This window comes from Bos indicus x Bos taurus, chromosome 21, assembly GCF_003369695.1.
Source record: "Bos indicus x Bos taurus breed Angus x Brahman F1 hybrid chromosome 21, Bos_hybrid_MaternalHap_v2.0, whole genome shotgun sequence".
NCBI lineage: Eukaryota > Metazoa > Chordata > Mammalia > Artiodactyla > Bovidae > Bos > Bos indicus x Bos taurus.
The window spans coordinates 17,335,300-17,359,286 of NC_040096.1; the positions used below are offsets into that span (position 1 = coordinate 17,335,300).

The 23,987-nt window shown below is 41.7% G+C and overlaps 1 protein-coding gene across 2 annotated transcripts in view; it reads left to right on the forward strand.

The window, feature by feature from the left end:
* The window catches only part of AGBL1 (ATP/GTP binding protein like 1), a 928,519-nt gene that overhangs the window by 329,270 nt on the left and 575,262 nt on the right, over positions 1–23,987 (forward strand). For both annotated transcript variants that reach the window (XM_027520902.1, XM_027520903.1), the window contains exon 18: positions 20,412–20,592. In XM_027520902.1, coding sequence (XP_027376703.1) covers positions 20,412–20,592 — 181 coding nt within the window. The remainder of the gene's footprint in view (positions 1–20,411; positions 20,593–23,987) is intronic.

Below are 23,987 nucleotides of genomic sequence, written 5' to 3' on the forward strand. Positions count from 1 at the left end.
CTGCTCCAGTGTTCTTGCCTGGAAAATTCCATGGACAGAGAAGCCTGGTGGGCTACAGTTCATGGGGTCACAAAAGTCAGATACCACTTAGGGACTAGACAGCAAAACAACAAGCACTTTTCTATGTGAGGGAAAATGCGAGAGTCTGAGCTCACTGAAATCATTCCTTTCATATATATCTCCGCTATCTGGGCCGGTATCCTGTATTTTCACATCCTGAGTTCCTCAGGGCTCACTGTAGGGAGTGGCTGCAGCCCTAAGGCTGCTAGATCTTGCGGGTATTCTTCCTGAGCGCCCTGGAGGATTGGAATAGCTGATGACTGTGACATCCTTGTTTATTGATATGGCAGGAAATACTCCTTTTTTCACTTCCCTTCCCTTCTTCACAGATGCCTAATAGTATCTCTCAATAAGATTTCCTAACAGGTTATGGTAACACAGGGGCAGACGCTTTGCTTATGGAAAAAACTGTCTTCAGAACAGAGCACCTGCACCCTCAGGGACTTTGAATTCTTTTCTCTTTCAAATACGGTCAGGCAAATAATATGGGTAAAAGCAAAGCGAGAGACCCGTTGTATGTGATCTGGGAGCAGAATTATCCACTAGGATGTTTCAATGTTTTCTGAGCAAAGCAATAGCTCTTTAATCTCTTTCTTCAAGATTTGTATCTGCATCTTTCAGTGCTTTATAATATGCCTCAACCTGATGAGATGTAATCTAGTGTAACAAGGTGAGCTGTGTTGGATGTATCTTTACTGAGCTGGAAAAGGTCTCCTTCCAACTCAGTTCATTTATTTAGGCTTCTCAAGGTTATTGTGATGCTCAGAGAGCTCTGGCTGAAGATTGCTGGAATTTCGGCTGTATCTTTAAAAACATTCTTTCAGAAACAGCTGGTAGTGATTTGACCTCACCATCAGTGGTCTGTAGGTGACACAGCCCTCCTGGGACCTTGTGGTGCTTGAGGGAATTATAAAGCTTTCCTCTGGACAGAATTAATTCTATTAAGGAGGCCAGAGGCAAAGGAGCCAGTGTCCTGAGGTACCAGTGAGCCAATACATCCCAGGCAGAAATGTGAGCATCCCTAACTGAGATCAGCTGATGGGTTGGGGGGGGGATTTGGAGATGCAGTAGCATCTGTCTGCAATTTTTCTGATGCGATTACTCACTTCTCCCAAGTGACTGTTGCTTCTGTGGGTAGTAAATTTCTTAAACCCAATCTAAATACTGTATTATGATACTGTATATATTGTGTATCATTATAGCACAGATGTATTATTTTTATTTCCAGCATATTATAGTATAACAAAATCTCTAGAAAAAAATCTGACACATACGAGGAAATGCAGGAATTTGTTCTTATTTATGCAGAGTCTAAAATTGTTATCTCAGCCTCCATTACACCACTTCCTCTTGGTTATCTGAAAATTTCCCAGGAATAGATTTCCTGATTTTCTTTTCATTTATACATTATCCAAACCCGCTTTCTTACAGTCAGCGATAGGCACGACTAGATATAGTCAAAATAAGAAAGTGAGATTGCCCTTTGCAAAGAAATATGGGTTTGTAATAGTTCAAGATTGGATTTGTTTCATGAGAAAGAAGGCAATGAAACAATGTTTTGTGTGTGTGTGTGGGGGGGGGGGCTTATCCTTTTATTCATTTTATTAATGTCTCAACTATATTACATTGGAATGTATTTACTTTTACCACTGAGTATGGTGAACAGTTCCAGTACTCTTGCCTGGAAAATCCCATGGACGGAGGAGCCTGGTAGGCTGCAGTCCATGGGGTTGCTAGGAGTCGGACACGACTGAGCGACTTCACTTTCACTTTTCACTTTCATGCATTGGAGAAGGGAATGGCAACCCACTCCAGTATTCTTGCCTGGAGAATCCCAGGGACGGGGGAGTCTGGTGGGCTGCTGTCTCTGGGGTCACACAGAGTTGGACATGACTGAAGAGACTTAGCAGCAGCATGGTGAACAGTATCAGTTAAGAGACTTGAAAGAGGGTCCAGGGGTGTATTGTTCAAGTTAATACAATAAGCCCCCTACATATGAATGACCTCCACCCCTCCTCTAAATTCTCTGTTGCCTCCGTTTGCCTTAATTTTCTTCATATTACTTAGAGGATGTTACTGTTTGCCTTCCCTACCAGAAAGTAAGCTCCTGATGACTGAACTTTGACTCCTGCCTTGTTATAGCTCCAATTTGTATTATAATGCCTGGTGCATCATAAGGTCTCAATAAATACTTGTTAAATGAATGGATTCTGCAAGAATTGGTAAAATATATTGTGAAACAACTGGGCATAGAGAGGTTAATTAGAGGTTAATTACCGTTAATTATGGGCTTCCCTGGTGGCTCAGTGGTAAAGAACCTGCCTCCCAACGCAGGAGACACAGGAAACACAGGTTCAATTCCCGAGTCGGGACAATCCCCTGGAGGAGATGACAATCCACTCTAGTTTTCTTGCCTGGGAAATCCCATGGACAGAGGAACTTGGCAGGCTACCATCCATGGGTTGCAAAGAGTCTGACCCGACTTAGCAGCTAAACCACAGTGGGGCTTCCCAGGTGGAGCCAGTGGTAAAGAACTTGCCTGCTAGCAGAAGAAATAAGAGACATGGGTTTGATTCCTCAGTTGGGAAGATTCCCCTGGAGGAGGGCATGGCGACCCACTTCAGTATTCTTGGCTGAGGAATCCAATGGACAGGGGAGCCTGGTGGGCTACAGTCCATAGGGTCACAGAGTTGGATATGACTGAAGTGACTGCACACGTGTGCACAGAGCAAACCTTTTCTGAGGTCAGCCTTTGCTCCACAGCTTCCTCCCTGCTGCCCCCCAGATCCTCAGTGAGGCCGTGGCAGCCGGTGGTGGGGGGCGTGAGCATCCTCTCTCCTCCTTCTGTCAGTACAGGAGCCCTTGTATTTCTGCCGAGAAATAAGAAATCTCTTTACAGAAAGAAGACAGTGGTCTCAGGCTGTTTACCTTTCATTCTGTGGTCAGGAGATCATTTCTCAAGCTTTGAGAGGAAGACAGAGTGCTGAGTTCTGCGAGGGATAAGATTTGAGGCCACTCCAGTATTCGGGCCTGGAGAATTCCATAGACTGTATAGTCCATGGGGTCACAAAGAGTTAGACACGACTGAGTGACTTTCACTTTTCACTTTCTTGCACTGGAGGAGGGTGGGGATGAAGATGATTGGTTGGGGATGAACTGAAGTTTTTAACCTCACCATTTGGAGCAACCCCAATTGAGACAAGTTTGGAAACAGAAGTCTGGTCAGTTGTGTGTTCTCATGGCGTATGGGCCAGAAAACCGGTAGCTTACGAGTCTGTATGGACTTCCCTGGTGTTCAGGGAACAGGACTCTATGCTTCCGGTGGAGGGAGCACGGCTTCAATCCCTGGTTGCATAACCAAGATCCTGCATGCCCCATGCCCACCTCCCCTCCCGCCCCCTCAAGTGTTTGTAAAAGAAGGCATGTGAAAAGTAGACCCTGCTCATCTGGGAAGGAATTATGCCCCAATAATCAGGAGCAGCGAGGGAGATCCAGTTCACACTTGATTGTTCAGAAACTTATTATTAGCACTGATTACGGGCTCTCTATTTTTTCTGCCAATACCTGACTTTTGACTTCTCTACTAATTAGCACTTGCATCTGAATATTTGAGAAAGAGAAAAAAAAAGAGAGATGAAGTTCCTTGTAATTTCACTTCTTGTTAGGCTCTCTCTTAAAAGAATACAGGAGAATATAATAGAATCAAAGGAGATTGAAACCACTGGCCAAAAAGTTTTATTTTTTTATCTATAATATTTCACATTGCCATTGATAACATTGAATTTAGTGTTGCAAAGACCTGAGAGAGCCTGATTTTATAGGTGAGGGACTTAGATTTCAGAAGAATTCAATCTTTCCTAATATGTTCAGTTAGTAGGATGCAGACTGGGCCCCAAACCCAGCTTGTCTAACTCAAAATGGACATGGTGCTTGTTTTCATATCAATATATCATTGTGTTTTATTTCAAGAGGATTAATTTCAGCCTTCCTCTTGAGTATACAAACAGAATAATATATGGTCAAATGAAAAGAACATTGGGTTTTGTTTCAGAACACCTACATTTTCCTCCAATGATTTTTAATGATTTGGTTTTGTTATTGTATAATTTGAGTTGTTATTTAAATCTTCAGAGGAAAAAAAGATCTAGGCTCATGGCTCCACTGAAAAATTCTAAAATAAAATTAAGAAAGAAATACTTCTAAACTTCGAAAATCTTCCACAGACATGAAAAAGTGGTAATGGCTTCCAACTCATCATACATTGATCTCTAAGTCTGTAAAGGACATTACAAGAAAGAAAAATTACAGGCTGTCATGGGACATAGATGCACAAATCCTGAGGGAAAAAAGAACAAATCTAGAATTACAGAAATGACATATATTATAATCAGATTGATTGGCTCTCAGGAGTGTAAAGTTGATACAACTTGAAAAAAATCAGTCAGTTTAATATAAAGTGATGTCTTGTTGCTCAATCTCTGAGTCATGTCCGACTCTTTGCAGCCCCATGGACTGCAGTATGCCAGGCCTCCCTGTCCTTCACTGTCTCCCAGAGGTTGCTCAAACTCATGTCCATCAACTCAGTGATGCCATCCAACCAACTCATCCTCTGTTGTTCCCTTCTCCTCCTGCCCTCAATCTTTCCCAGCATCAGGGTCTTTTCTAATGAGTCAGCTCTTCGCATCAGGTGACCAGAGTATTGGAGCTTCAGCTTCAGCATCAGTCCTTCCAATATATATTCAGGGTTGATTTCTTTTAGGACTGACTGGTTTGATCTCCTTGCAGTCCAAAGCCACAATTCTTTGATGCTCAGCCTTCTGTATGGTACAACTCTCACATCTATACATGAGTACTGGAAAAACCATAGCTTTCACTATATGGACCTTTTTTTTGACAAAGTGATGTCTCTGCTTTTTAATATGCTGTCTAGGTTTGTCATAGCTTTTATTCCAAGGAGCAAGCGTCTTTTAATTTTGTGGCTGCAGTCACCGTGTCTGCAGTGATTTAGGAGCTCAAGAATAGAAAATCTGTCAGTGTTTCCATTTTTCTCCCATCTATTTGCCATGGATTGATGGATTTGGATGCCATGATCTGAGTTATTTTTAATGTTGGGTTTTAAGCCAGCTTTTCCATTCTCCTCTTTTACCCTTATCAAGAGGCTTTTTAGTCCATCTTTGCTTTTTGCCATTAGAGTTGTATCATCTTCACATATGCGGTTGTTGATTTCTCCTGGCAATCTTGATTCCAGCTATGAGTCTTTCAGCCCAGCATCTTGCTACTCTGTATAAAAGTTAAATAAGCCTGTCCATGGACAAAGGGGAGCCTGTAAGGAGAATGAAGGAGGGGCATAATCATGTTATAATCAAATCCCATACCTGCAGGGTGGGTGACCCACAGACTGAAGAATACCAAAGAAGTTCTTGCACTTCTGTGAAGGTTTTAGGCCCCACGTCAAACTTCCTAACCTGGGATCTGGCAAAGGGAATCCCCAGGGAATCTGACTTTGAATGACATTGGGATTTGATTATAAGACTTTCACAGGATTGGGAGAAACCAAGACTCTTAGAAGGCATGAACAAAATCTCGTGTCCACCAGAACCCAGGGTAAAACCCACAAAACACTGAGCCAGACCTACTTGTGAATATTTAAGTGTCTTCTGCAGTGGTGTGGGTCAGAAGTGGCCTGCCGCAGGGTCAGGGCCACTGGCACCAGCAGTCCTGGGAGGTGCATGTTGGCATGTGCTTAGTCGCTCAGTTGTGTCTGACTCTTTGTGGCCCCATGGACTGTAGCCCCCCAGGCTCCTCTGTCCTTGGGGTTCTCAGGCAAGAATGCTGGAGTGGGTTACCACATCCTCCTCTAGGGCAGGCAGATCATGGATCAAACCCAGGTCTCCCAACATTGCAGGTGAATTCTTTACTGCCTGAGCCTCCAGGGAAGGCCAAGAATACTGGAGTGGGTAGCCTATCCCATCTCCAGAGGATTTTCCCAACCCAGGTATTGAACTGGGGTCTCCTGCATTGCAGGTGGATTCTTTACCAGCTGAGCTACCAGGGAAGGGCATGTTGGCATAAGTCCTTTTTGAAGGTTGCCAATAGACCATGGAACCTGTAACCTCCAGGACTGGTTCACCTCAGGCCAAACAACTAACAGGGATGGAGCATAGCCCCACCCATCAGCAGACAGTTGGATTAAAGATTTTCTGAGCATGGCCCTGCCCACCAGAGTAAGACCCAGTTTTTCCCCAGAGCCAGTCCCCCCTATCAGGAAGCTTTCACAAGCCTCTTTCTCATCCATCAGAGGGCAGACAGAAGAAACAAGAACTATAATCCCATGGCCTCCAGAAAGCTACAACCACAGAAAGCTAACCAAAATGATCACATGGATTTATAGCCTTGTGTAACTCAATGAAGGTATGAGTCATGCCCTGCAGGGCCGCCTAAGATCGTGCAGTCATGGTGGAGAGTTCTGACAAAATGTGGTCCACTGGAGAAGGAAATGGCAAATTGCTTCAGAATTCTTGCCTTGAGAATCCCACGAAGAGTATGAAAAGGCAAAAATATATGACACTGGACACCTACCCCAGGTCGGTATGGCCCAATATATCCAGTACGCTACTGAGAAAGAGTGGGAAAATAACTCTAGAAAGAATGAAGAGGCTGGACCAAAGTGAAAACCATGCTCATCTGTGGATGCATCTGGTTTTGAGAGTAAAGTTCAATGCTGTAAAGAACAATACCCTACATGCAGCTAATTAAAAAAGAGAGGTAGAAAAATCTTTATATACTGATCTAGAAAGACCTCCAATATATATTAGTGAAAAGCACACAACACAGAAAATGTTCATAGCATGCTATCTTTGGTGGTAAACTTTAGTATCATGTATATTCTATATAGTATATAATTTTTTCCATCAAACTCTTTTCAAATATTCTTTCTCAGAATCTTCTTTCATTGATATTTTCTTTTTTAATTTTTATTTTATATTGAAGTATAGTCAATAACCTCAGATATGCAGATGACACCACCCTTATGGCAGAGAGTAAAGAAGAACTAAACAGCCTCCTGATGAAAGTGAAAGAAGGGAGTGAAAAAGTTGGCTTAAAGCTCAACATTCAGAAAACTAAGATCATGGCATCCGGTCCCATCACTTCATGGCAAATAGATGGGGAAACAGTGGAAACAGTAGCTGATTTTATTTTTTGGGGGATCCAAAATCAGTGCAGATGGTGATTACAGCCATGAAATTAAAAGACACTTACTCCTTGGAAGGAAAGTTATGACCAACCTAGACAGAATATTAAAAAGCAGAGACATTACTTTGTCAACAAAGGTCTGTCTAGTCAAGGCTATGGTTTTTCCAGTGGTCATGTATGGATGTGAGAGTTGGACCATAAAGAAAATTGAGTGCCGAAGAATTGATGCTTTTGAACTGTGGTGTTGAAGAAGACTCTTGAAAGTCCCTTGGACTGCAAGGAGATCCAACCAGTCCCTTCTAAAGGAGATCAGTCCTGAATATTCATTGGATGGACTGATGTTGAAGCTGAAACTCCGATATTTTGGCCACCTGATGTGGAGAGCTGACTCATCTGAAAAGACCCTGCTGTTGAGAAAGTTTGAGGGCAGGAGGAGAAGGGGACGACAGAGGATGAGCTGGCTGGATGGCATCACGGACTCAATGGACATGAGTTTGGGTGGACTCTGGGAGTTGATGATGGACAGGGAGGCCTGGCGTGCTGCAGTTCATGGGGTCACAAAGAGTCGGACATGACTGAGCAACTGAACTGAGCTGGTTGGTTAACTGGTTGGTTAACAATGCCATGTTAGTTTCAGGTGTACAGCAGTGTTTCAGATGTACATACACATGTATCTATTCTTTTTCACATTCTTTTCCCATTTAGGTTATTACAGAATATTGAGCAGATTTCCCTTTGCTATACAGTAGGCTTGTTGGTTAACTATTTTAAATGTGGTGATGTGTACACGTCAATCCCAAATTCCCATTTATCCCTCCCTTCTCCTACCTTTCCCCTTTGGAAACCATAAGTTTGTTTTCTAAGTCTGTGAGTCTGTCTCTTTTTTGTAAATAAGTCCATTTATATCATTTTAAAAAGATTATGCATATAAATGATATCATTTTCTTTTCCATTTGTTTTCTGGTCTCTTTCTTCACCCCCTTGCCCTTCAGTCAGGCCATTTTTATCCACTGTCTTCCAGAGTTAAGGTCACATTAGCTGACTTGACCTTAATATCACAATATGTGCTTTTTCGCTATTTCTCCTGCCATCTTTAGCTCCAAGAAAAGTCCCCATCTAATCACACCATTGTAGAATGATTTTTCATCGTGCTTCCATAGCCTGTAAAATTACTCCTTAGCCTGGCTGAAAGACCTGTTTAAAAGAATCGGGTACAGATTTAGCCTATCGCATCACTCTTATCTTCTATATAGCTATTGCTTCAGTCACATAAAATGACATCGGTTTTCTTCAGACACTATGCGCTTTATGACATTGTTATTTTGCAAATATATCAACTTATCCCTTTCCTATCATCTCCCACCTTTCTTTTCTTTTTAAAGTATTTTACTGATTTTTTTTTTTTGACCACATCATGCAGAATGGGGAATCTTAGTTCCCTGCATGTGTGTACGAGTGCTCAGTTGCTTTAGTCCTGTCTGACTCTTTGTGACCCCATGGACTGTAGCCTGCAAGGCTTCTCTGTCCATGGGATTCTCCAGGCAAGAATCCTGGAGTGGGTTGCCACGCCCTCCCCCAGGGGACCTACCGGACCAAGGGGTCAAACCAAAGTCTTCTGCATTGCAGGTTGTTTCTTTACCCACTGAGCCACCTGGGAAACCCCCCTGTGGTAGAAGTATGGTGTCCCAGCCTCTGGATCACCAGGAAAGTCCCTCATCTCCCTCCATTCTTTTCTTCATCTGTCAAACTCCAATTAAAATGGGATGAACCAGATCAAATGTCACCTCTTCTGTGAAAATTTATTTGCTTTTTAAAAAATTTTCTCTTCTGTGTTTTACTATTGGAAAATATTTTAGAATATATTGAAAAATTGGAAATATTGACAAATACTTTGCCTCTATGAAAACTTACATATGATTGTTATTTTCTGGAGAGACAGACACATTAGGTCAGGATAAAGAGGACATAAGAATGACTCAGATGGCCTCCACTCACAGATTTGTCTCTGTGTACAGATGCCTTTAAGTATCTATTAATACAATTAAACACAGATAGGATCCATTACAATTCAGGTATCTCACCTGTATTGCTTTGAATCATCATAATGTGATAGGTTGCCAACAAAGGTCCGTCTAGTCAAGGCTATGGTTTTTCCTGTGGTCATGTATGGATATGAGAGTTGGACTGTGAAGAAGGCTGAGTGCCGAAGAATTGATGCTTTTGAACTGTGGTGTTGGTGAAGACTCTTGAGAGTTTCTTGGACTGCAAGGAGATCCAACCAGTCCATTCTGAAGGAGATCAGCCCTGGGATTTCTCTGGAGGGAATGATGCTGAAGCTGAAACTCCAGTACTTTGGCCACCTCATGCGAAGAGTTGACTCATTGGAAAAGACTCTGATGCTGGGAGGGATTGGGGGCAGGAGAAAAAGGGGATGTCAGAGGATGAGTTGGCTGGATGGCATCACCAACTTGATGGATGTAAGTTTGAGTGAACTCCAGGAGTTGGTGACGGACAGGGAGGCCTGACATGCTGCGATTCATGGGGTCGTAAAGAGTCGGACATGACTGAGTAACTGAACTGAGCTGAACCCTCTAATATCAACAGAAAGAGATCTATGTGCCATTTTTAATGGCTACATAGTATTCTGCTTTATATATTGTTTCCTTAACTAATTTCCTGTGGATGCACATTAAGTGACTTCCAGGTGCTCGCATTACTGTAAATAATGTCATAATGAGCATTCCTCTGTGCTGTGGAAATGTTTTGACAGTTTCCCCTGATCACATAAGATCATGATTATCTGTTTTCCTGTCTTTCTCACCAGAGTATTATTAGTTCCCTGAGGGCAAAAATCATTTCTTTTGGAATCTCAAGACCCTTATAGAGTGCCAGTAGGAGCTTATTAATACCACTAAAAGAAAGAAGGAATAAATGAATGAATATTTATATAGTTGGGTGCACATCACACATGTCTTTAGTTCTTTCTCAGTTTTTCATTGGCCGTGAGCCTGATATCTCTTAGGATTGTACAGTTCTCTAACAGATGTCATTGCCACTGACATAAATTTAATATGTGACTTTAAGAATTACAGTATGCCAAACCATGACTCCACTGTAGACCTTCATGGACTCCAGAATAGATTTTTTAAATTGCAGAGGAAAAATAAAAGATGTATACCCTACACTCTTTGCCGTCCCCTAAGCAGAGATGAGTTATTAAATCTTAAATTTTCAATTACAAGAAAAAAACACATAGTATGTGTGTCGCATACTGTTTACAGCTGTTGTCTATTATGGGTTCTCTGGGGCACCATTTGCTACTACAACTGAATGGTCCCATAGGTTGAACTCACCAATATGAATGCAAAATTGCCTAGAATCACAGAGAGGAAAATCTACTAGAAATGGCTAAGCTGCTGCTTATACTAATGTCTTCGTGAGAACCCACAGTTTCCCTGTTTGCTTCTTTAGGACAGCCTCTTAGGTTTTGTGGCATATGACAATTTATTGAATTATAAACTTGACTCTCCAAAGAAGAGAAACATCACTGATATTTCCTTGCAAGAGCTGCATTTGACCTATTGACTATAATGCACTAATTGTACTGGTTATCATGCAATGGGACTCAACTTGCCCAGACAATGAGAGGATCCAATTGATGTTGAAAATTTACAACAGCTTGAGCTTTTTTTTTCACTTCTTCTTGATGGACTGGGAACACTTACTATTGTTTAATATACTGTAAATGAGCATAGTTCAAAAACCACAGAGAGAGATATGGAATTATAGAACTGAAAATAGGCCACTGATTGGGTACAGATTCATCAAGCCTCTTTATTTCTCAATAAGCTTTTTATTGGCATGTCAATACAGCTTGCTTTGGAAGGAGTGAAAAGTAATTGTGATCAAATGATATAGTGGGAAAGTTGACTTCAACTAACTTCAACTGTGCTAACTAGCTGATTGTATACCACCCCACCCCCAACCTCATACACTTACTTAATAAGTTCCAGATAGCAAATCCTTGGTCTAACATGCCGAACATCCAGTCCAAAACTCAGTTTCTTTAGAAACTTGCATAATCCGTCTTGGACAGAACATGGTGGGGCTGGAATTTGAACTCTGGAAATACAGCTCTTGAAGTTGTTCTCTGAACTTATGGTTGCCAGCAGGGAAGGATGGGGGGAAGGGATAGTTATGGAGTTTGGGATTGATATGTACACACTGCTCTACATAAAATGGATAACCAACAAGGAATCACTGAGAACTCTGCTCAATGTTATGTGGCAGCCTGGATGGGAGGGGAGTTTGGGGTACACGTGTGTATATAGAGTTACGTGTATATGTGTGGCTGAATCACTCTGCCAGGCACCTGAAACTATCACAGCATTGTTAATCAGCTATTCAGTTCAGTTCCTTTCAGTCGCTCAGTCGTGTCCGACTCTTCACGACCCCATGAATCGCAGCATGCCAGGCCTCCCTGTCCATCACCAACTCCCAGAGTTCACTCAGAATCACGTCCTTCGAGTCAGTGATGCCATCCAGCTATCTCATCCTCTGTCGTCCCCTTCTCCTCCTGCCCCCAATCCCTCCCAGCATCAGAGTCTTTTCCAATGAGTCAACTCTTCGCATGAGGTGGCCAAAGTACTGGAGTTTCAGCTTCAGCATCATTCCCTCCAGAGAAATCCCAGGGCTGATCTCCTTCAGAATGGACTGGTTGGATCTCCTTGCAGTCCAAGGGACTCTCAAGAGTCTTCACCAACACCACAGTTCAAAAGCATCAATTCTTTGGCGCTCAGCCTTCTTCACAGTCCAACTCTCACATCCGTGCATGACCACAGGAAAAACCATAGCCTTGACTAGACGGACCTTTGTTGGCAAAGTAATGTCTCTGCTTTTGAATATGCTCTCTAGGTTGGTCATAACTTTCCTTCCAAGGAGTAAGTGTCTTTTAATTTCATGGCTGCAGTCACCATCTATAGTGATTTTGAAGCCCCCCAAAATAAAGTCTGACACTGTTTCCACTGTTTCCCCATCTATTTCTCATGAAGTGATGGGACCAGATGCCATGATCTTCGTTTTCTGAATGTTGAGCTTTAAGCCAATTTTTTCACGCTTCTCTTTCACTTTCATGAAGAGGCTTTTTAGTTCCTCTTCACTTTCTGCCATAAGGGTGGTGTCATCTGCATATCTGAGGTTATTGATATTTCTCCCAGCAATCTTGATTCCAGCTTGTGTTTCTTCCAGTCCAGCGTTTCTCATGATGTACTCTGCATATAAGTTAAATAAGCAGGGTGACAATATACAGCCTTGACGTACTCCTTTTCCTATTTAGAACCAGTCTGTTGTTCCATGGTCAGTTCTAACTGTTGCTTCCTGACCTGCATACAGATTTCTCAAGAGGCAGGTCAGGTGGTCTGAAATTCCCATCTCTTTCAGAATTTTCCACAGTTTATTGTGATCCACACAGTCAAAGGCTTTGGCATAGTCTATAAAGCAGAAATAGATGTTTTTCTGGAACTCTCTTGCTTTTTCCATGATCCAGCGGATGTTGGCAATTTGATCTCTGGTTCCTCTGCCTTTTCTAAAACCAGCTTGAACATCAGGAAGTTCACGGTTCACATTGCTGAAGCCTGGCTTGGAGAATTTTGAACATTACTTTACTAGCTGTGAGATGAGTGCAATTGTGCGGTAGTTTGAGCATTCTTTGGCATTGCCTTTCTTTGGGATTGGAATGAAAACTGACCTTTTCCAGTCCTGTGGCCACTGCTGAGTTTTCCAAATTTGCTGGCATATTGAGTGCAGCACTTTCACAGCATCATCTTTCAGGATTTGAAATAGCTCAGCTGGAATTCCATCACCTCCACTAGCTTTGTTCGTAGTGATGCTTCCTAAGACCCACTTGACTTCACATTCCAGGATGTCTGGCTCTAGGTCAGTGATCACACCATTGTGATTATCTTGGTCGTGAAGATCTTTTTTGTACAGTTCTTCTATGTATTCTTGCCACCTCTTCTTAATATCTTCTGCTTCCGTTAGGGCCGTACCATTTCTGTCCTTTATCAAGCCCATCTTTGCATGAAATGTCCCCTTGGTATCTCTAATTTTCTTGAAGAGATCTCCAGTCTTTTCCATTCTGTTGTTTTCCTCTATTTCTTTGCATTGATCACTGAGGAAGGCTTTCTTATCTCTTCTTGCTATTCTTTGGAACTCTGCCTTCAGATGCTTATATCTTTCCTTTTCTCCTTTCTTTTTGCTTCTCTTCTTTTCACAGCTATTTATAAGCCCTCCCCAGACAGCCATTTTGCTTTTTTGCATTTCTTTTCCATGGGGATGGTCTTGATCCCTGTATCCTGTACAAGGTCATGAACCTCATTCCTTAGTTCATCAGGTACTCTATCTATCAGATCTAGGCCCTTAAATCTATTTCTCACTTCCACTGTATAATTATAAGGGATTTGATTTAGGTCATACCTGAATGGTCTAGTGGTTTCCCCTACTTTCTTCAATTTAAGTCTGAATTTGGTAATAAGGAGTTCATGATCTGAGCCACAGTCAGCCTCTGGTCTTGTTTTTGTTGACTGTATAGAGCTTCTCCATCTTTGGCTGCAAAGAATATAATCAATCTGATTTTGGTGTTGACCATCTGGTGATGTTCATGTATAGAGTCTTCTCTTGTGTTGTTGGAAGAGGGTGTTTGCTATGACCAGTGCATTTTCTTGGCAAAACTCTATTAGTTTTTGCCCTGCTTCATTCTGTATTCCAAGGCCAAATTTGCCTGTTACTCCAGGTGTTTCTTGACTTCCTACTTTTGCATTCCAGTCCCCTATAATGAAAAGGATATCTTTTTTTTGGTGTTAGTTCTAAAAGGTCTTGTAGGTCTTCATAGAACCGTTCAACTTCAGCTTCTTCAGCGTTACTGGTTGGGGCATAGACTTGGAATACTGTGATATTGAATGGTTTGCCTTGGAAACGAACAGAGATCATTCTGTTGTTCTTGAGATTGCATCCAAGTACTGCATTTCAGACTCTTGTTGACCATGATGGCCACCCCATTTCTTCTGAGGGATTCCTGCTCACAGTAGTAGATATAATGGTCATCTGAGTTAAATTCACCCATTCCAGTCCATTTGAGTTTGCTGATTCCTAGACTGTCCGACATTCACTCTTGCCATCTCTTGTTTGACCACTTCCAATTTGCCTTGATTCATGGACCTAACATTCCAGGTTCCTATGCAATATTGCTCTTTACAGCATCAGACCTTGCTTCTATCACCAGTCATATCCACAGCTGGGTATTGTTTTTGCTTTGGCTCCATCCCTTCATTCTTTTTGGAGTTATTTCTCTACTGATCTCCAGTAGCATACTGGGCTCCTACTGACCTGGGGAGTTCCTCTTTCAGTGTCCTATCTTTTTGCCTTTTCATACTGTTCACGGGGTTCTCAAGGCAAGAATACTGAAGTGGTTTGCCATTCTCTTCTCCAGTAGACCACATTCTGTCAGATCTCTCCAGCATGACCCGCCCATCTTGGGTTGCCCCACGGGCATGGCTTAGTTTCATTGAGTTAGACAAGGCTGTGGTCCTTGTGTGATTAGATTGACTAGTTTTCTGTGAGTATGGTTTCAGTGTGTTTGCCCTCTGATGCCGTCTTGCAACACCTACCATCTTACTTGGGTTTCTCTCACCTTGGGCATGGGGTATCTCTTCACGCTGCTCCAGCAAAGCGCAGCCACTGCTCCTTACCTTGGATGAGGGGTATCTCCTCACCGCCACCCTTCCTGACCTTCAACGTGGGATGGCTCCTCTAGGCCCTCCTGCGCCTGCGCAGCCACTGCTCCTCGGGCGTGGGGTTGGTCCTCCCGGCCGCCGCCCCTGACCTTGGACTTGGGTAGCTCTTTTCCGCCATTCAATATAAAATAAAAAGTTGAAAAAGTAAAAGTTGTGCTCTACTCTGGTTGGCTGTACTGTCTGTGACTAAACAAATGCACTGTCTATAGAAACGTCAGGATTTTTTTGAAGCACAATCTTTGGTATGTCTTCCTCCTGTTAAAAGCCATCATTTACTCTCTATTTCTTAAAGTAGACATTCTCAACTGTTTATTTCTGGGACACATCTAGCAAATATTCTCATTACAACTCTTTGTGTCTCTCTTTTCTCCCCAGTCCAGAAAGCACACTTAGGTGCATGCTATTCAAGGTAACCATATTATAAAGATGATTTTAAACCTGTTTTCTTATTCATATCAATTGAACTAGAGTCTAACAAAGTATAACAAATATGTGATTACACTTGCCCAGTCAAATAGTGGTTTATTTGTCTCAAACATCTAGAAGCATTGAAGAAGCTAGTGAAGGTGCAGGATAGCTGCTTAAGGGGTTTTTCAAGAACCCGGGCTCTTTCTACCTTTATGCTTACCATCTTCTCATGTGACTTGGATTCTCTAATTGGCTTCCTCACCTTAAAGTGTCAGATCTATGTTCAAGGAAGGAAGAAGAGACAAATAAAAGAGACAGGAATCAAAGAAGGCATTTACCAGGTGAAACTGTGCTCTCTAATCCTTTTTTCCAGAAAGACTTACCCTCTGGCTGCTATTTACATCTCACTGGTCTCACTCCTGTCACATGGCCATTCTTACCTCTAAGAGGATTCATGAAGCTGGGTGTTTTGATCTGGGCACTTTTTTAACCTCCCCTGAAATCAGGGGTCTGGTAGTAGGAAAGAAGGGGACTAAAGTTTATTGGACAAGTAACCAACATTTTGTGTGATATATATATTGTGAACATACATATATATATCTATGTATGGAGAAGAAAATGAAAACCCACTCTGGTATTTTTGCATAGAGAATCCCGTGGACAGAGGAGCCTGGTAGGCTGCTGTCCATAGGGTCACCCAGAGTCGGACATGACTGAAATGACTTAGCACGCATGCATGCATTGGAGAAGGAAATGGCAACCCACTCCAGTATTCTTGCCTAAAGAATCCCATGGACAGAGGAGCCTGGTGGGCTGCCACGTATGGGGTCACACAGAGTCGGACACGACTGAAGTGACTTAGCAGCAGCATAAATACATATAGGGCTTCCCAGGTGGCACAGCAGTAAAGAATCTGCCTGCTAATGCAGGAAACTCAATAGATCTAGTTTTGATTCTTGTGTTGGGAAGATTCCCTGGAGTAGGGAATGGCACTACGAAAAAGCTAGTGGAGGTGATAGAATTCCAGTTGAGTTATTCCAAATCCTGAAAGATGATGCTGTGAAAGTGCTGCACTCAATATGCCAGCAAATTTGGAAAACTCAGCAGTGGCCACAGGACTGGAAAAGGTCAGTTTTCATTCCAATCCCAAAGAAAGGCAATGCCAAAGAATGCTCAAACTACCGCACATTGCACTCATCTCACAGCTAGTAAAGTAATGTTCAAAATTCTCCAAGCCAGGCTTCAGCAATGTGAACCGTGAACTTCCTGATGTTCAAGCTGGTTTTAGAAAAGGCAGAGGAACCAGAGATCAAATTGCCAACATCCGCTGGATCATGGAAAAAGCAAGAGAGTTCCAGAAAAACATCTATTTCTGCTTTATAGACTATGCCAAAGCCTTTGACTGTGTGGATCACAATAAACTGTGGAAAATTCTGAAAGAGATGGGAATTTCAGACCACCTGACCTGCCTCTTGAGAAATCTGTATGCAGGTCAGGAAGCAACAGTTAGAACTGACCATGGAACAACAGACTGGTTCTAAATAGGAAAAGGAGTACGTCAAGGCTGTATATTGTCACCCTGCTTATTTAACTTATATGCAGAGTACATCATGAGAAACGCTGGACTGGAAGAAACACAAGCTGGAATCAAGATTGCTGGGAGAAATATCAATAACCTCAGATATGCAGATGACACCACCCTTATGGCAGAAAGTGAAGAGGAACTAAAAAGCCTCTTGATGAAGGTTAAAGTGGAGAGTGAAAAAGTTGGCTTAAAGCTCAACATTCAGAAAACGAAGATCATGGCATCTGGTCCCATCACTTCATGAGAAATAGATGGGGAAACAGTGGAAACAGTGTCAGACTTTATTTTTCTGGGCTCCAAAATCACTGCAGATGGTGACTGCAGCCATGAAATTAAAAGACGCTTACTCCTTGGAAGGAAAGTTATGACCAACCTAGGTAGCATATCCAAAAGCAGAGACATTACTTTGCCAACAAAGGTTCGTCTAGTCAAGGCTATGGTTTTTCCTGTGGTCATGTATGGATGTGAGAGTTGGACTGTGAAGAAGGCTGAGCGCCAAAGAATTGATGCTTTTGAACTGTGGTGTTGGTGAAGACTCTTGAGAGTCCCTTGGACTGCAAGGAGATCCAACCAGTCCATTCTGAAGGAGATCAGCCCTGGGATTTCTTTGGAAGGAATGATGCTAAAGCTGAAACTCCAGTACTTTGGCCACCTCATGTGAAGAGTTGACTCATTGGAAAAGACTCTGATGCTGGGAGGGATTGGGGGCAGGAGGAGAAGGGGACGACAGAGGATGAGATGGCTGGATGGCATCACTGACTCGATGGACATGAGTCTGAGTGAACTCCGGGAGTTGGTGATGGACAGGGAGGCCTGGCGTGCTGTGATTCATGGGGTCGCAAAGAGTTTGACATGATTGAACGACTGATCTCATCTGAGTATACTTGCCTGGAAAATTTCATGTACAGAGGAGCAGGGTGGGCTATAGTCCATGGGGTTGCAAAGAGTTGGACACAACTGAGCACACATGTACACACACATGCATATACATATATAATGTGAATGTATCTGTATCTGTATCTATAACTATTTCTATATATTGTCTATATCTATACATAAAACAAGCAAACATTTGTACTTTTATTAATAACCAGTGATTCTTCAATAGATCTCATCACAGATCATAGCATACCAGTGAGACACTGACTTCATGACTGAGAACTTCTGATCAACAGTATAAACTCCAAACCCAAAACAAAATGTTCGAGGAGGGTTATTACTAGTTTGACACCAGCCTAATTTCTAAATTCATGAGCTACCATTTCCAGTCCTTTGCTTCAGCCACTCATGGCGTTTCTTGATTCTTGAAAGCACCGGTTTGTAAAAACTGATTGTTTTCACAGACTGGTAAAAACATTAAAAACACAACAGGAAACTGGTTGTGTTTCCTCTGTATTCTTTGCATGTGTCTTTTTCTTTGCTTAGAAGACCCTTCCTCATCTTCTCTCTCAAGCTGTGCTTGGTTGCTCAGTTGTGTCCGACTCTTTGTGACCCCAGGGACTATTGAGCGCCAGGCTCCTCTGCTCATGGGGTTCTCCAGGCAAGAATACTGGAGTGGGTTGCCATGCCATTTCTCTCAAGTTAGATGGTAATTATTCTGCAGGACCCAGTCTAAATAAATAGCATCACATCTCTGGAAGTGTCCTTCCCTCTCTTAGATAGACCTATTTTTGGTGCTTTATTTACACCTCCATTAGCTCGCTTGTCATCATTAGCTTGAATGTTTGTCACTGCCGACAAGCGCTTTGGTCTTTTACAGAACAAGAACTATAATAGATTCAGCTTTTTCTACTCTGCCTCCTGCAGCTCCTGGAATATGTTCAAGATACCTGCTTAAATTAAAAAAAAGAAAAAGCTGAATGTTATCCCCCAAATAAAAAGGATCTACAAAGAGAAGTAATGTGCTCTCAACATAGTCAATAAAAGTGCATGAATATATATGCCCCTTAAACCTGCATCTCGTTGGCTGTTGACAGAGGGGATTTTGTTTGTTTTAACTGATGATAATAGTAATATGATTGGGTAATTAATAGTTTATTTCTCTGTATCTTTTATTCTTTGTTATTTAGGGGTTCTTGAGGTTATTCAGTTTTGTCTTTCTTTGTATAGAATTAGAGATACAGTTTATACCTTCAAAAATATTACTCTTTAAGGGAAGAAAAGCCATAAACTCATAGTTAAATATTTAACTAATGATTTGAATAATTAGGAAGAAAATGACTTGTTTAACTTTTAGACTGTTTAGTGGCTAGTGTATTTATTCCTGGCAAAAATTTAGTTCTCGTCTTTAAAATGAGTTTAGGAGCAATAAGGAATCGGGTGAGGATACAGAAGGAAGTGAGAATCAAAAAACCCTCACAAAATCAGGCAGGAGGTTAGAGCAGACATGGTGAATTGCTTGTCTGATATCACATGTTCCCCACCTCCCACTTCCTCAAGTATGTGAGGACAGACATCACTAATCAATCAAAAGCGTTTTCCACCTGAGCCCAGATGTGGTCTGAGAATAGGTCTCAAAGCTATGTGCATCTTCTGTCAACAAAGAAAGGATGATAAGTCTATCTTTTCTCAATGCATTCTGCATAGAGGTATATTGTGTCAATACACTCCTTGTGATTGGCAGAAAGTGTGTTCCTGATTTCTTTTGCAAAGTGAAGCAGGTATTGCAACTCCAAAACTGAACTTCTAGGCACTTCCTTCTGTGAAATCTCTCCAGGATTGGTCTCAGTGTCATAAAGTCAATCATAAGTTTCCCAGTTCAGTTTCTGTACTTGACTCCTCTAACTGCTGGGAAATGAGAGGGAACATCCTAACCACAGATTTTATAACTGAGAAGGTAGAGAGCTAACAAGTACACACTTAATGGCAAGCAATATGCCAAGTGCTTTATAATTACATCATTTAGTTTTTATAACAGCTACAGGAGGTCAGTAGCATTGTCCTCATTTTACACGTGAGAAAGCAGCCTTGGAGAAATTAAATCCTTCGTGAGATCTTACAACTGGTAAATGATGAAGATAAGATTCAATCTCAGATCTGGGACATCCAGCACCATGCTACTGGATCCTGAAGAGAAAACTATTTCTTTGGTGGTCTTCTAAAATCTGATTCATGGCTTGTTTTGATGCCACGAAGTACTTACGGTTTGGATAACAGCCTTGAGCTTTAACTTTATACTCTCCTGAGTTTTACAGACTATAGAGGCGGATGGAAAATGGATAAATGCACATTAGGTGTGTATTAGAAACAATCAACCTATTTAAGGCTTTATGCCAGTCAGGTGTAAAACTGGCTTCCTGGAGATTGTCTTGATGGATATGGAAACTGTATTTAGGTTTAATTTTCTTGCGTGTGTGTTTTCTTTTTCTCTGCAGGGCAGCGCCCATACCAAGTGATTACGGCTCGAGTTCACCCAGGAGAGAGCAATGCTAGCTGGGTGATGAAGGGGACCTTGGAGTTCCTGGTCAGCAGTGACCCTGTGGCTAGGCTCTTGAGGGAAAACTTCATTTTCAAGATAATCCCCATGCTCAACCCAGATGGTGTCATCAATGGCAAGTATGTCAGGCACCTGGCCTAACTTAGGTCACATTTATGTTACCATGATAATGGATTGTTGTTCTGCTCAATGGATTTGACTTGAGAGGTCTTGGTACTCTGGTAGGAATAACTTCTCTTGAGTTCTGTTACCTTGTACAAATATCAGGATATTCTCTATAAATATTGGTATCAATCTCATAGTTTCTTTTAATAGAAAAGTATAGATTCATAGGCAATTACTAACAGAAGAATCCTTAGAAAGAATTGAATCTAACACTCTCCTTTTAAAAAGGAAGGAATTGACGTCCATGATAATCAGATGACTCCCCGCCCACCACCCCCTGCCACCTGGGCTGGGTTAATGACAAAGCCAGGGCTCAAACTGTGATCTGATGAAGTTAAGACTGGTGCTTTTCTTTGCTTCTGAGCCTGGTGGGCCACGGCCCATGGGGTCGCAGAGGGTCGGACACGACTGAAGTGATTGAGCACACCCTGCAGATAAGTCTTTATTTTCAGTTGTGTTTTTACTTGGAGCAGGAAATGGCAACCCACTCCAGTATTCTTGCCTGGAAAATCCCAGGGATGGAGGAGCCTGGTGGGCTGCTATCTATGGGCTCGCACAGAGTCTGCAGCAGCAGCAGCAGCAGCAGCAGCAGCAGCTGTGTTTTACTGAATTCTGGATACAGCTGTAATAAGCTGTATTTAAATGGAATGGCTGAAATGGTTGAAGAATGGCCACGGAATGGTTAAAAGTGAAATGACTGAAAAACGGTTGGCTGAAAGAGAGAAGACTGGGGTGGTGCTTTTCCTAGCCCACTCCTACATGCCTTTCAGAATGTATATTGGGAAAGATGCATTCCACTGTTAGAAAGAGTCAGCATTTTCAGAGTTTGTGGGCTGAGGCCCAGAAAGCAGAGCAGGTTCTCAATATCTCACAGCCGGTGGATGGGGGTGACAGGGTGAACATTCATACATACCTGCCTCAAGCTGTGGAAAAAAGCTTAACATTCCTTCCTTTGGTAATAAATGATTATTTTTACTATAGGATTAGACAGTGATATCCTATGGAAAAACCAGAATTCAAGATAAATAGAAATATTGAAAGGAAACATAATTTCAAGAGCTAAAGATGCAAAAGAAGTTGTAATTTAGAATATCCATATTAAAGAGGCAAACACACACTTTTAGAAACTAAGAAAATAGAGCAATATTGAAAATGTGAAAATAAAGAGAGATAAAATGAGAATTATAAAAAATATGAAAAAGCAAATTTCAGAGATAAAATGACTTAAATAAGAAAAATTTTTAAGAAATATAAAATAATTTCTTTCAGGAAAGAAATCCTAAATATTAATAAATGTTGAAATGCTGAGAATAGATTAGTTTCAAAGGATAAGAACAAAAAAAGAATATTGAGAAGTTAAAAAGGTTAAAGATATATAAATGGTAAAATAGTAAAAGAGGATCAGAATAAATTCCAAATGATAAAATATGTTAAATAATGCCAAGATGAAAGCAAATGAAAGCTAAAGCCTATAAAAATAAAATTAAAAAACAAACAGGAACATACTTAACAAGTTTCCTAGTTTTGTAGCTCCCCAATTCTTTTTTTTTTGATGGAATTTTTTGGTGGGCAAAGAACAGGGTCCTTCCTTTTTGTATATGGTGACTGGTTGGCACAGTCTGGCACTTTTTGCATATGGTGACCGGTTGGCACATACGAGGCATGAGAGGACAAGTCCTTTAGCAGGTACCATCAATCAGACCCGGGCAGCAGTCAGGCTTCTTAGATCTCAAGCGGGACAAAGCCCTGAAGCACAGTGTCCATTCCTGGTCCACAGCACTCAGCTGGCTCCTACCACGTGTTCATTGAGCTCTAGGAATCAGCTCTAGAGTCTCATTGAATCTCTCCTCCCTGCTTGAGGGGCTAAGGATTTTATTAGCATGGTTACTTAGCCTAAATGGATGGAAAACAACTCTGCAAGCCATCTTGAGGGACATGACCTCGTTTCAAATATTTTCTCATCCAAGTTGGCTCTTTTCTGAAGTTACGTGTTCCCTTGAATCATCTGGAGTCTGGCTGAGAGTGAAAAAAGCACTGGGTTCAGAGTCATAATTCTACTTGGGAATTCTGGCTCTCCCCCGACCTCCTTAGTTTTCTCTTCTATTGAAACAGGAAGCTCCCTGTTGACCCATCTGGGTAAAGGTAATATTCAAGGTAATATTCTAAGGTAATATTCAAGCTTTGGAACAAATACTATAGTTTCTTCTATTTCAGATGCTCACACCTCTGAATCAGAGGCTTGGTCCAGGTCTTAGTTTGAAAGGTTAATGTGGTCTCATCAGTGAATATCCTTCTGGTCTGGACATGCTTTATTTCCAGCTGGTTGCTCTGGGTTCCCTAATGGCAGGCCAGCTTCTTCTTTATGACACCACCATTCATCATCATTACCGTTATTTATTATGACTAACTTACCCTTTTTATTTATATAGCATCTTTCATCATGGAGCTCAAAGCACTTTGTAGGTTACTTTGGATCACTCAAACCATTTTGGCTGAGAGGGATTTGGAAATCATACCGTTATTCCACTGAAAGGAAAATCCCCAGGTCATTGCACATCATTACTGAAAGACTTGAGGCTGCCATGGAATCATAACATCACATGATAAATAGGCTTAAAATCCTCAGCTCATGAGCCCTTCCCAGAACACACCTAACATATGGTTTACCTCGTTTTTGTTGAGTCCCTAAGTCGTGTCGAACTCTGCGACCCCATGGACTTAGCCTGCCAGGCTCCTCTGTCCATGGGATTTTCTAGGCAAGAATACTAGAGTGGGCTGCTGTTTCCTTCTCCAGGATATTTTCTTGACCCAGGGATTGAATCCATATCTCCTGTACTGGTAGGTGGATTCTTTACCACTGAGCCACCAGGGAAGCCCATGGTTTATCTAATGTCCACTTAAATTCTTCATTGACATTCCATTTAAGGACATACACATTCCATGGTATATAATTAGGTGGATTTGTTTTTCTCTGTTTTGATCTTATGAATTTTACACATTTTGCCTAAAATGTGTAAAAATAAGGAAAAGATGTTACCTTCATTTTACATGTCTTAACTTCCCCAGGTGAAACCGACTCCAAGTTTGATGCAGTTCACCTAAACATTGCTTATGTGATGTTGTTTCTGATGTTCTGACTTTCATTGGTTTTCTTGGGACACATCCTATTCATAGGCTTCTTAACATTAACAAAACTTCCCTGTGTGTGGTCTGACCAGCAAAGAGGCAAGCTTTGCCTAAAGATTAAAGAGCCCAAACTTGAACTTGGCACTTAATCTACCACATGAAGCTTTTCTTTTACAAGAAATGATGGGCCCCTATGGAGTTTGAAAAACCGTGTAAAGGTGGA